The sequence below is a fragment of the Monodelphis domestica genome, chromosome 4 (genome assembly GCF_027887165.1).
Source record: "Monodelphis domestica isolate mMonDom1 chromosome 4, mMonDom1.pri, whole genome shotgun sequence".
In the NCBI taxonomy this organism is placed as follows: domain Eukaryota; kingdom Metazoa; phylum Chordata; class Mammalia; order Didelphimorphia; family Didelphidae; genus Monodelphis; species Monodelphis domestica.
This window is the reverse complement of record NC_077230.1, coordinates 321,314,419-321,325,966: the sequence shown is the minus strand read 5'-3', so window position 1 is coordinate 321,325,966 and position 11,548 is coordinate 321,314,419. Positions and strand designations below refer to the sequence as shown.

Sequence of the window (11,548 nt, the reverse complement as noted above, 5' to 3'; positions counted from 1 at the left end):
TTAAAACATGTAGTATGTTCACTGATCTACTGCTTTGTGCATTCCAGGAATAGCAGAACTGTTAGCAAAACACATGTCATTCATTTTTCTATAGCCCCAAACCAGTTGCATTAATACAATATAATTATAGGAACAGATCTGGAAAAGATAGCTCTTAAGGCATATCCTACAGAAAATTGAAAAATTTTCTCCAATAACAAAAGCCACACCAACCATTTAAATAATTTATTTAACTTTGTTCTGGTGGGATGGATCTGAAATCATGATTTTGATTATCAAATGAAATGATTCTGATTATTAAATGAAAGTCCACAGTGGTTTTGAACATGCTAAACATTTACACAGTACACAGTTATATGTTTTTGGTTTTGCATGCTTGTTTCTGCTAAGGAAACAGTACTTCTATGGTCATATGAAGTACATTTTTCTCTGGTATGGTTCTTAATCAGAGTCGCTGCTGCTACTTGAGGAGTCTGTTGACATAACTTCTACATCATCTTCATTTTCCTTGTTGTGTCCAGGAGGTTCCAGCATAAAGTCATTGCTGTGATTTGGAGGTAACATATTAACCGACATATCACTTGACTGCCATGGGTATTGTGGAGCAAGAACATCTGGGGGGAAAAAAGTCTCATTTTAATCCAGTTTGTCTAACTTATTTTAAAAAACTATTTACAATGAAAAAAAACCTGAAAACATGACAGAAAAAAACAAAAAAATCTAATATTTATAACTTCTATTCTAATAGCTGGGAATATGTTGCCCAAAGAGATATATCTTATGAAACAATTCACATGATAAAACCACAATTGTGAAAATATAATGCCTAACTTTTAGCTAAACTAAAGAATTTTCAAACAAGTTCCAGATTTTTACATATGGGTCAAGCATTCCTAGTATGATAAAATGTCAAGAATAGGATAGGTCACTATAATTTAGAAAATAAAGGCAGCATTGAGGGGAGCTGCTTTTCTAGAGATACTTCTCTGATCAACAGGAATGAATCAGTTGACAACATGGAAGTGACATGAGATTTGGGGATAAAGTGATTGATCACCTTGAAGCTACTAGGAGTATTTTGTGTGTGTGTGTGTGTCCTTGATCAGAACCTATTTTCATGTTGTTGTTTACACCAGGATATTCATTCAGAGTCTACATCCCCAACCATATCCCTTTGACCAATGTATTCAAGCAGTTGTTTTTCTTTGGTGTTTTTACTCCCACAGTGTTTCCTCTGGATATGGATAGTGGTTTTTCTCGTAGGTTCCTCCAAGTTGTTCAGGATCATTGCATTGCCACTAATGGAGAAGTCCATTACATTCAGTTGTACCACAGTGTATCAGTCTCTGTGTACAATGTTCTCCTGGTTCTGCTCCTCTCATTCTGCATCAATTCCTGGAGGTTGTTCCAGTCTCCATGGAACTTCTCCACTTTATTATTCCTTTTAGCACAATAGTATTCCATCACCAACATATACCACAATTTGTTCAGCCATTCCCCAATTGATGGGCATCCCCTCGTTTTCCAGTTTTTGGCCACCACAAAGAGCGCAGCTATGAATATTCCTGTACAAGTCTTTTTCCTTATTATCTCTCTGGGGTACAGACCCAGCAGTGCTATGGCTGGATCAAAGGGCAGACAATCTTTTATTGCCCTTTGGGCATAGTTTCAAATTGCCCTCCAGATCAATTCACAACTCCACCAACAGTGAATTAATGTCCCGACTTTGCCACACCCCCTCCAGCATTCACTACTTTCCTCTGCTGTCATGTTAGCCAATCTGCTAAGTGTGAGGTGATACTTCAGAGTTGTTTTGATTTGCATCTCTCTGATTATAAGAGATTTAGAACACTTTTTCATGTGCTTATTGGAGAATGGCTTGATTTTTTGTACAACTGGTTTAGCTCTTCATAAATTTGAGTAATTAGACCTTTTGTCAGTCCTACTTCCTTTGCATTTTTGTTCATGATTTCCCTGGATATCCTTGATCTTTTTTTCTTCCAAATGAACTTTGTTATGGTTTTTTCTAATTCAGTAAAAAAAGTTTTTTGGTAGTTCAATGGGTATGGCACTAAATAAGTAGATTAATTTGGGTAGGATTGTCATTTTTATTATGTTAGCTCGTCCCACCCATGAGCAAACAATGTTTTGCCAATTGTTTAGATCTAGTTTTAATTGTGTGGAGAGTGTTTTGTAGTTGTGTTTGTATAGTTCCTGTGTTTATCTTGGCAGATAGATTCCCAAGTATTTTATTTTGTCTAGGGTGATTTTAAATGGAATTTCTCTTTCTAATTCTTGCTGCTGAAATGGGTTGGAGATATATAGAAATGCTGATGACTTATGCGGGTTTATTTTGTATCCTGCAACTTTGCTAAAATTGTTGATTGTTTCGACTAGCTTTTTGGTTGCTTCTCTAGGATTCTTTAAGTAAACCATCATATCATCCGCAAAGAGTGATAGCTTGGTCTTCTCATTGCTAATCCTAGTACCTTCAATTTCTTTTTCTTCTCTAATTGCTACTGCTAGTGTTTCTAGTACAATGTTAAATAATAAAGGTGATAATGGGCATCCTTGTTTCACTCCTGATCTTATTGGGAAGACTTCTAGTTTATCCCCATTGCAGATGATGTTTGCTGATGGTTTTAGATATATGCTATTTATTAATTTTAGGAAAGGCCCTTCTATTCCTATACTTTCTAGTGTTTTCAATACGAATGGGTGTTGTATTTTATCAAAGGCTTTCTCTGCATCTATTGAGATAATCATGTGATTTTTGTCGGTTTGCTTGTTAATATGGATAATTATGTAGATGGTTTTCCTAATATTGAACCATCCTTGTATTCCTGGTAATGAATCCTACCTGGTCATAGTGAATAACCCTCGTGATCACTTGCTGGAGTCTTTTTGCTAGTATTCTATTTAAGATTTTTGTATCTATATTCATTAAGGAGATTGGTCTATAGTTTTCTTTCTGTTTTTGACCTGCCTGGCTTTGGGTACCATGTTTGTGTCATAAAATGAATTTGGTAGAACTCCTTCTTTGCTTATTCTATCAAATATTTTGTATAAAATTGGGATTACTTGTTCTTTGAATATTTGATAGAATTCATTTGTGAATCCATCTGGACCTGGGGATTTTTTCTTAGGGTGTTCCTTGATGGCTTGTTCAATTTCTTTTTCTGATATGGGGTTGTTTAGGTAATTTATTTCTGAAGTTGCTAATAGTAAGAAAAAGGCATATACAAAAACATGAAGAAAAAAGCTTTAAAGATGCAGAGAAAAAAGGAATAGTCCTATGGTTCAATAATCGACAAAGGAATGTGATTTGGAAAGAACGAGAGTCCAAAAATGAATCCATGGTCATAATTTTGAACTTACACAATGAGGAACAAAAAGAAGAAATGTCAAGAAACCAACTATAGCTCTCAAATTGAGATTTAAAAACAGGAAGTGTATATAAAAGATATGCTGGAAAAAAAACAAGGTTTAATAGAATGAGAGTTGTGTGTGTACAATGGTGGGAGATCACACTGTTAAAAGAACCAAGACACATCTCTGATACCTGGGGTTTGACAAAAGGTTATAACAGGAAATTTGACTACAGGGTTTGGATTTGGTGGGGCAAGAAAAATCTAAATACTTTCTGCATTAGTTTACATATTGAAGGAGAAATATTTGAAGAAATTCCTATTGTTTAGCTTAGAAAAGTAAAGTCTAAGATGAAACATTACAGGTATCTTCAAATACTACCAAGAGCTGTAGAATATATCCATGTTTCTGTACATGTATATGTAAACATAAAAGAAACATCCAGTCTCACATGAGAATTTGCATCGCTAGTTGATTCTTAAATCTAAGACCAAGGGATTTCTGGGTAAGAAAAATAACCCTTTTTCTCTTTGTCTTCCAGATTGCCATTAGATTCTTGGCTTCTTGTCAGGAAGCCAATTCTTTCCCCAACTCTCCAACTCTACCACCTATATGTTGCCTCCCCTGCCCACTTTGCTGCAAATTAATAATGATTTCCACTGTAATTAAAACCTGAGGAATGTTAAAGTCTTCTTGATTTTGTTCTATTTTCATCTCTGCTCTTTACACATGTTAACATTCTTACTTTGAAAAACTGACCTGTTCAAAAAATGTCAACAATAAATATTACCTGGCAACCTGCCTGCTGCAAGTGCATCCCCTGGTAAATGGCCATTCACACCATTAGTGGATGGATTATTCATTTGACCCAACAATCCACTTCTCATCTCTAGATCAGTTGGGTATGGTCTCCGTGGGTCCCCTTAAAATGAAAAATAGTTTTTATTTTAATCATGTTAAAAAATAAATGCCATATAAATTGTTTTACTTAGGCATTCAATTTGAAATCTGTGATATGTAATTCATCTGGTCAATGGATATATATGCCCCTGAAAGTCAATATCTTAAGATATTTAAAAGCAAAACAAATTTAACTCTTAAAAAGTCATTTCCATGCTTCCTGTTTATTTCTACTTTTTCTCTAAAGTTGGCATGTAGTAATATGCTCATCCCTGGATAGCAATTAAAAAAGACAACACTATTTTTGGAGACACTCTTTAAAGGGAATTTATAAACAATGGAGAGAAATAATTTTACAACTTTTAGCTTGTCTGAGGTTAGATAATAATAATTTCATTCAGTATATCATTATCATGACATAGTGCCTTAAGAAACAAAGTGCTAAGGGGCATCTAAATCCTCCTTCCTCTGCTCCTGGTTTAGTCTTGCTTCTCAAAGAATAGGGCAATGATAAACATATCTCTATTAATATTCTTTTAATCCCATCCCAAGAGTCTCCAAAGAATGTGCTTCTAATCATTGCCCTCTCCATTCAGAAACAGTGAAAATACACTCATCATCATATCCAACCAAATTCTAGTCTCCTTTTTGGCAGTGTTTTTCTAAATCATTCAACTAAACCCAGAAAGGGGATTTTAAAATCAAGAATGTTTCGAAAATATGGCTTACTGAACAGACATGAGTATGTATGTAGCCCCACAAATTAAACTAATGGAAAAAAAGGCCAGTTAAACCATTTTTAAAAGACCCAGGATGTGGAAACTAAAGCTTAATTTTTATTTTGGAATCTGGTTTTATATAAACAAAATTGATTTTAAAATGTTTCCAGCTACTTGTTTGAAAATTTTCAGGTACACAAATGAACCATAAGATACCCCAACAACAACAAAAAACAACTTAAAATGAAATTGAAGAATGTGTAGCAGTTTTAAAAAAAATCTTAACTGTTATGTGATTTAAAGTTTTATATAGTGTTTATATGATAGATCAACTTTCTCACAAAATCTCCTTTGTAATAAAGAGATACCGTAATCACTCAGACTTATTAGTTGAATTAATGAAGTGACATTGGAAGGTAGGAAAATTATTTTTAAAAATATCAGATCCTAACCCTGCTTCCTCATCTAGGAACAATTACTAATGAATGAATAGCTATCCCTGGATGATTACTATTGATGTTCTCTTAGCTTTTGGTTAAGATCACTGGGTGAATCTCATGTTTATTGCTCATGGTTCAGAACTTCACTGCTAGATGTCTGCCTCTTCATGGGCATTTTTCTGAACTGACTTCCTTGGTGGGTGCTATGAGGAAGCTCTCTTTCCCACCAAAAGGGGTAGTTTTCTCACTATTTCCAGTTCTAAAGCTACTCTAGAAGGTCTCCATATAACTAGATTTTACTGTAAGGAAATATCAGTGTCCTATATAGGCCAAACAAATTTGCAAAACATATCTTCCATGTGACTATTATATAAAAGGCTTAAAATGAGAAACTGTTGAAGTTATTTTCTGAGATAAAAGTATACATTGCACTTTAATCTACCTTCCTATTTGTATTTAAGTCTTGTGAAAGTTATCCAAAACAAATATTTGGTAGAGAAGAAAAGTATGTTTTGTTTTTTTTTACCTGGAACCCATGTTAATGGGGCACAGACAGCATTACTTGCACTAATCCTATGTGCATACTTAATTATTTCTTCAGAAGAGATGGCACCTGAAAAAGAAAATATTTTAACCTGATCTCATAAAAGAATATATTCAATCTTAGTACTTGAGTTTATCAAAAGTAAGGAAATCTAAGAGGCTTGATACTTTATATACTTTAGTATTTCCAATATCTGCATGTGTCATATTAACTTGATTGAAAATGAGCAAACACTTTTACACTACCTAACAAAAGGCAATACAGAATGTTAATACAATGAAAGTTCCTTGAGGGTCAAGGACAATTTTGGTTTTGTTTTTAATATCCCTAAAATGCAACTGATACTGACACTTGAATGAGAAGCACTGCAAGAGACAAGAGAGATTCAACTGCGGAAACAAGAACATAAACCTAAGGCCAATTCTAAGTCTTCAACCATTATTCAATAAACAAGTTATCCTCATTTGGATCTATATGCCTCTGTGTTATTTTCCTTCCTGGAAGACACCCCCTCCCCCCAACCCCTTCCTCTTGCTGTTTATTCGAGGTCTAGCCTTAAATAGTCACTTTTTCCTTGAAGCCTTCATAAAAGACCAAATTAATCTTCTCTTCTCTGAATTTATTATAGTTTACTTATCTTTGTATCATTCATTTTTGCAGTTAGTCTGATGCTACCTTGAGCTAGTATTTAACTGCTCCTTGAGTGTATTTCTATAACTAAACTGTAATCTCTTTGTAAAGAACTTACTGAAACAAAATCCTCTGCTAAACCTCTATATTTTCACAAGGCTTACTGTAAGACCAAGCAAATGCAGGAGTTGTGCTCCCATATCCAATGATTCAGTGTCACATTGATATAGTACCCACAATTAACCACAGGTGGAAAAAAACAGAAAAAAGGAGGGGAGGGGTTACAGAAAAGCCAGTAAAGTCTGCCTGTCCAGTACATGATTCCTTTCCCTTTGTCCTCATACACAAGCTCTCATAAGAAACTTTCCCTCCAGTTTTCCCCTAGTGTTCTCACTGATCACATTTATTGTAACATTATCACAAAGTCTTTGTTTAAGAAGGCCATTATTTACTGTAATGGTCTCAAAGTTCAAGAGCAGTGGTGCTAGTATTGCAGAATCTACTGATTCATTTACCTGCAGTTAGCAAGTATTCTCTTTTATCTCTAGTTTCAGCCATCCATGATTGGATCTTGGAACGTATCCCCTTTAGATATGGGGGCCTTACTGTATAAGGGCACTCAATATACTATATTAAACTTAAAGTAAAGTAAGCTGGACTCAATATTATAGAGATATCAAAATAAGGAAAACTGATCAATAAAGATTTAAAAGTTCTTAAATATTAACACAGTAACATTTTATAAAACCAGAAAAGCATTCTCAGAATCTAAAGCACATTTTAACAATATCAAACTTATATATATAACTATTACTGTTATATACATATATCACTAATATATTATAATACATACATATATAATACATATAATACATGTATATAACACACACACACAAACATATATATAAACAAAAAAAGGTACCCTATTATTTCCTTGACAATCAACTTACAAGTATTAAGTGCTTACATGTGCCAGATACAGTGCTGGGTTCGAAGGATACCCAAAGACTGAAAACAATCCTGGCTCATGTTGATCTACATTCTAATGAGGAAGACAAGTACATTTTATCTAGACCAGTTTTCTCAGAGTACTAACCTTTTCTAGCTTTATCTATGGATTTGAGTTTTTCTTTTGCTTGATAAACAGCTGTTGCCTAATTTAAATAAAAAGACATCTTATTTACAACCATATTAGTTTTACTTCTTTGTACAACATTTTAAAAATCTACTAATTATTTAATCTTATGGGATAAATATGGAACACTTAGAATACTCATAACTTTCTATAAAATACAAGCTAGCAAATTAAGTATCTTAGAACCAACCTGCAAAAAAATTCAAGAAAATATGTAAGAACTAGTGTGCTGTTTGCACTTCTAATAAACTAACAAATTATTATTTTTTATAACGACTCAATTTCTAGATTATAACTCTTTTTTGTAAATAACTAATGCCTGAGCTAAATAAGACTTACAAAAAGGATCCATTCTGGAATTCAAGAACACTAACTATATAGCATGCAAAAGGTTCAAACAAATGGATAATATTGACAACTTACGTTCAAGAAGAGTCCACTTGATTCTTCTCCACATCATATACTAATATTCATCAAGGTTCAAGATATTTAACAGACAACCAGGACAAAGCAAGGATTTCTTTCATGTACAAGATATATTTCTGAACTAGTTTGTTCATCCAAATACATATTTTAAAATTTCAATCATGTAATCCATATGAGAAAAATATTTCTTCAAGATATACTATAGGCATAAAGCTAATGAAATTACTATAATACTTATGGATTCTGTTTTCCAATTTTAAATGTTTAAATAAAGCCACTTCTGGCTTTAATTTATGTATATATCTCAAGTTAATGGGACTTTTCTTATGTTATTATGAATTAGCATTAGATAGAAACATTAAATAAAAGGAATTATGAAGTTGATGTAAATTACAAAAATTATGGAGTTGGTGTAAATTATGGAGTGGATGAAGTCTGGAGACAAATTTCAATGAAGAAAAACAAATGAGTCAGAGAGGGCATAAAGAATCTAGGATTAAGTTAGCTCACAGATGCAGGAGGATGAAAATTTGGGAAGTTAATAGACCCATTTCAGTTCAGGAAAATTTCTAATTGTTGAATTCAGGGAGAAAGAAAGAGTGTGCAAGGCATCAAGACATCACTTGGAGAGAAGCTTTGCTCAGAACATAAGAGCTGTGCCAACCAAGAGGGATCTTACTTCTTCAAAGACTAAGAAAGTTAAGAAAAACAATTTTAACCCCAACCCAACAATAGCAAAAAAAAGCTAAGAAGCTGATCTTGGGCCAAAGAAACTTAAGGTAGGGGACTACCATGCTTATCCTGCTCCTCCCTTTGGAGAACCAGAAAAGTAGGAAGAAGAGACTGAAGTTTAAAGCTTGAAGGCTCAAGGGACAGATCAGGACCCTTTAAACTTCCTCTAGCAAAGTTTCTTTCTCCCTTTAGGTTTGCCAGGTGGGCAAGTTAAAATTATTTATCAATCTTTACTTAAAATAAACACCACTGGCCTGCAAAAATTTCAAACAGTATACTTAAGCATATATACAGACAGAAATAGAAGATAAGATGAAAATGCTTCTTATTATAGAAAAAGGAAAGTTTTGAAGAACTGGGGTTGATTAGGGAACTGGAACAATTAGGGCAAAGAGAAGGGCGAGCTAGCTCTATTAACCATACAAGGCTGCCATGTATAATCAGGATTCAGATGTTCCTAGGAATAAACCACAGTATTGCCCTAAGAGCTCCAGCCTCCAAATTACCCTCTCACTGATCAAACTTTTCCTCTCTCTAGAATAAAAAGTGTTCCTTCCCTTCTTTGTTCTCTATTTTTTTTTAAATCCATAGCCTTCATCTTAGAATCAATACTGCATACTGGTTCCAAGGCAGAATGGCAAGAGCTAGACAATGGGGGTTAAGTGGCTCACACAGAGTCACAGAACAGGAACATGTCTGATGCCAGATTTGAACAGAGGATCTTCCATCTCTAGGCCCTGCCTCTTAATCCACTGGGCCATCTAGCTACCCTCCTTTATGAGACTTTTATCACATTCACAGAGCCCAGCATTTCTGCAGACCAATGGGATTTTTTTTCTAGTAGGTAAATGAAATCTTAATTATAAGTAACAAAATGGCAAGCTTGCCCATAACTCTGATAGAGAAAGTAGAAGATTCTGATCTATTCCTTGGTTCAGTTCTCACTAGTCTAAAACTGTTGGTCCCTGGTATGGAGGCTCATGCCTTTAACACAAGACAGGATCAGTCTAAACTCTTTGGATAACCTGTCACAGCCACCCAATTTTATGTTCTACTCACCAATCCCTTCTTCCTGCTTTTCCAGCTCTCCAAAAGAAAGGGAAAGGAGAACCTGGGAGTCTTCTTCTTCAAGTCTCTTTGCCCCAAAGGCAGGCTACAGTAGCTAAAGAGATTGAGACTGGAGAAAATAACCTAAGGCAGATATCTTCTATACTGGACAAAACTGAACCTTGTACCTGTAATCTGCTACCTCATTTATTTTATACCATGAAGGAATGAAGCATTATATATTAAAGATACCTTCCTTAGAAATGATGCCGATTTTAACTGTCAACTAAAATTTTAACCACTTTTTAATAGACAATTCTAAAACATACTATATATTTCTTTGCCTTCTTAGAGTATGTTAAATGAGATTTAACCTTTTCTTGCTAAATAAGGATCATGATTATGAACATTGTTAATATTATGCTGTAGTGTAACAATATCACTGGATGTTACTGAGGTATGTTTAATACAACATTATGGGGTAACAGGATATTATGCTTTTCTGAATCTGTATCTTTTTAGTTTTGTTGTCTCAACCCTTCATGACTGCTGTTTGTAACAGGCCATTAATTTCAGCATGCCAAATAGTAAAAATGTCTCACTTCCTTCTACTTGAGTATTTCCAAGCTAATATGGGCTAAGAAACCATTTTTTTAAAAAGAGTATTAACACAAATAGGCTTTAATGAATGGGATTTGTAAGAGCTATTTTCTACTACTCAGAGGCCTTCTCAAAGGGTTCATGGCTGTGTTTCCCAGGACTGAAGAACCTGGAAGTCTGACCTTTGGGGTATTGTTGCAGGAGGCAAATTTATCTTGGAAATTTCCTCTATCTGGAATTCTCTCTATTCTTTACTTTAACCCTAATCCAGCCTAATCTTTTCTCTTAGCTAAGAATATATTCTTTTTAGATTTAGAAAACTGATTATTTCAGGATCTTCATTTTTTGGAATTGTTGGACAAAGCTTAGGAGGGATCATACAACTTTACATTCTACTATGAAGATTCTTCATCTAGCAACTTACCAATATCTGCTCTGCTTCCTTCAGCTGTTTCTGTAATTGTTGAATGTCACTATCTCTCTTCTCTACTTCTTTTTCTAGTAGTTGCATTTCATGATGTACTTTTCCTTGTTCAAGTGCCAATTTCATTAGTTCTTGAAACTCCCCATCTCTATGAATTAACAACTCTATAATCTGTCAGAAAATATTTGGTTTAATCAAGTATCATATTATCAAAAAGCCATATCCCAAACAAATGTGTTATTGATTTTGTTGTATTGTAATTTCTGTAATTTAAAAGTACTTATTGTATGCCTTGAAATGATAAGATGTCCCTTTTCTACAAGCCCTGAGTAAAGGATACTAAAGATAAGACATATCATATTGGTATAGACATAAGCTACACCAAATGACTCTATATTGAAATCTCCATATAAGAAAAACAAAACTGGCATATACTTTAAGATAATAATACAATATTGATGAATAAAATAGATTATTGAAGCTATTGTACAATTCTTTCAAATAAAAATATTTTATTTATTTTAATTAACTTTCTTTTACTTTCTTTATTAAATGTTATATAATGACCATCACAACTATCTA

The 11,548-nt window shown here is 33.9% G+C and overlaps 1 protein-coding gene across 4 annotated transcripts in view; it reads right to left on the bottom strand.

Annotated features, from left to right (window-relative positions):
• Positions 1 to 210: 210 nt before the first annotated feature.
• Positions 211 to 11,548, bottom strand: part of MED4 (mediator complex subunit 4) — a 32,245-nt gene continuing 20,907 nt past the window's right edge. For 3 of the 4 annotated variants that reach the window (XM_007495427.3, XM_007495428.3, XM_056794863.1), the window contains 5 exons: positions 10,967 to 11,137; positions 7,699 to 7,756; positions 5,955 to 6,041; positions 4,160 to 4,291; positions 211 to 614 (listed from right to left, as the gene is read on the bottom strand). In XM_007495427.3, the coding sequence (XP_007495489.1) occupies positions 442 to 614; positions 4,160 to 4,291; positions 5,955 to 6,041; positions 7,699 to 7,756; positions 10,967 to 11,137 (621 nt within the window). In that variant the 3' untranslated portion in view covers positions 211 to 441. The remainder of the gene's footprint in view (positions 615 to 4,159; positions 4,292 to 5,954; positions 6,042 to 7,698; positions 7,757 to 10,966; positions 11,138 to 11,548) is intronic. The other variant, XM_007495429.3, reaches the window with a different exon arrangement.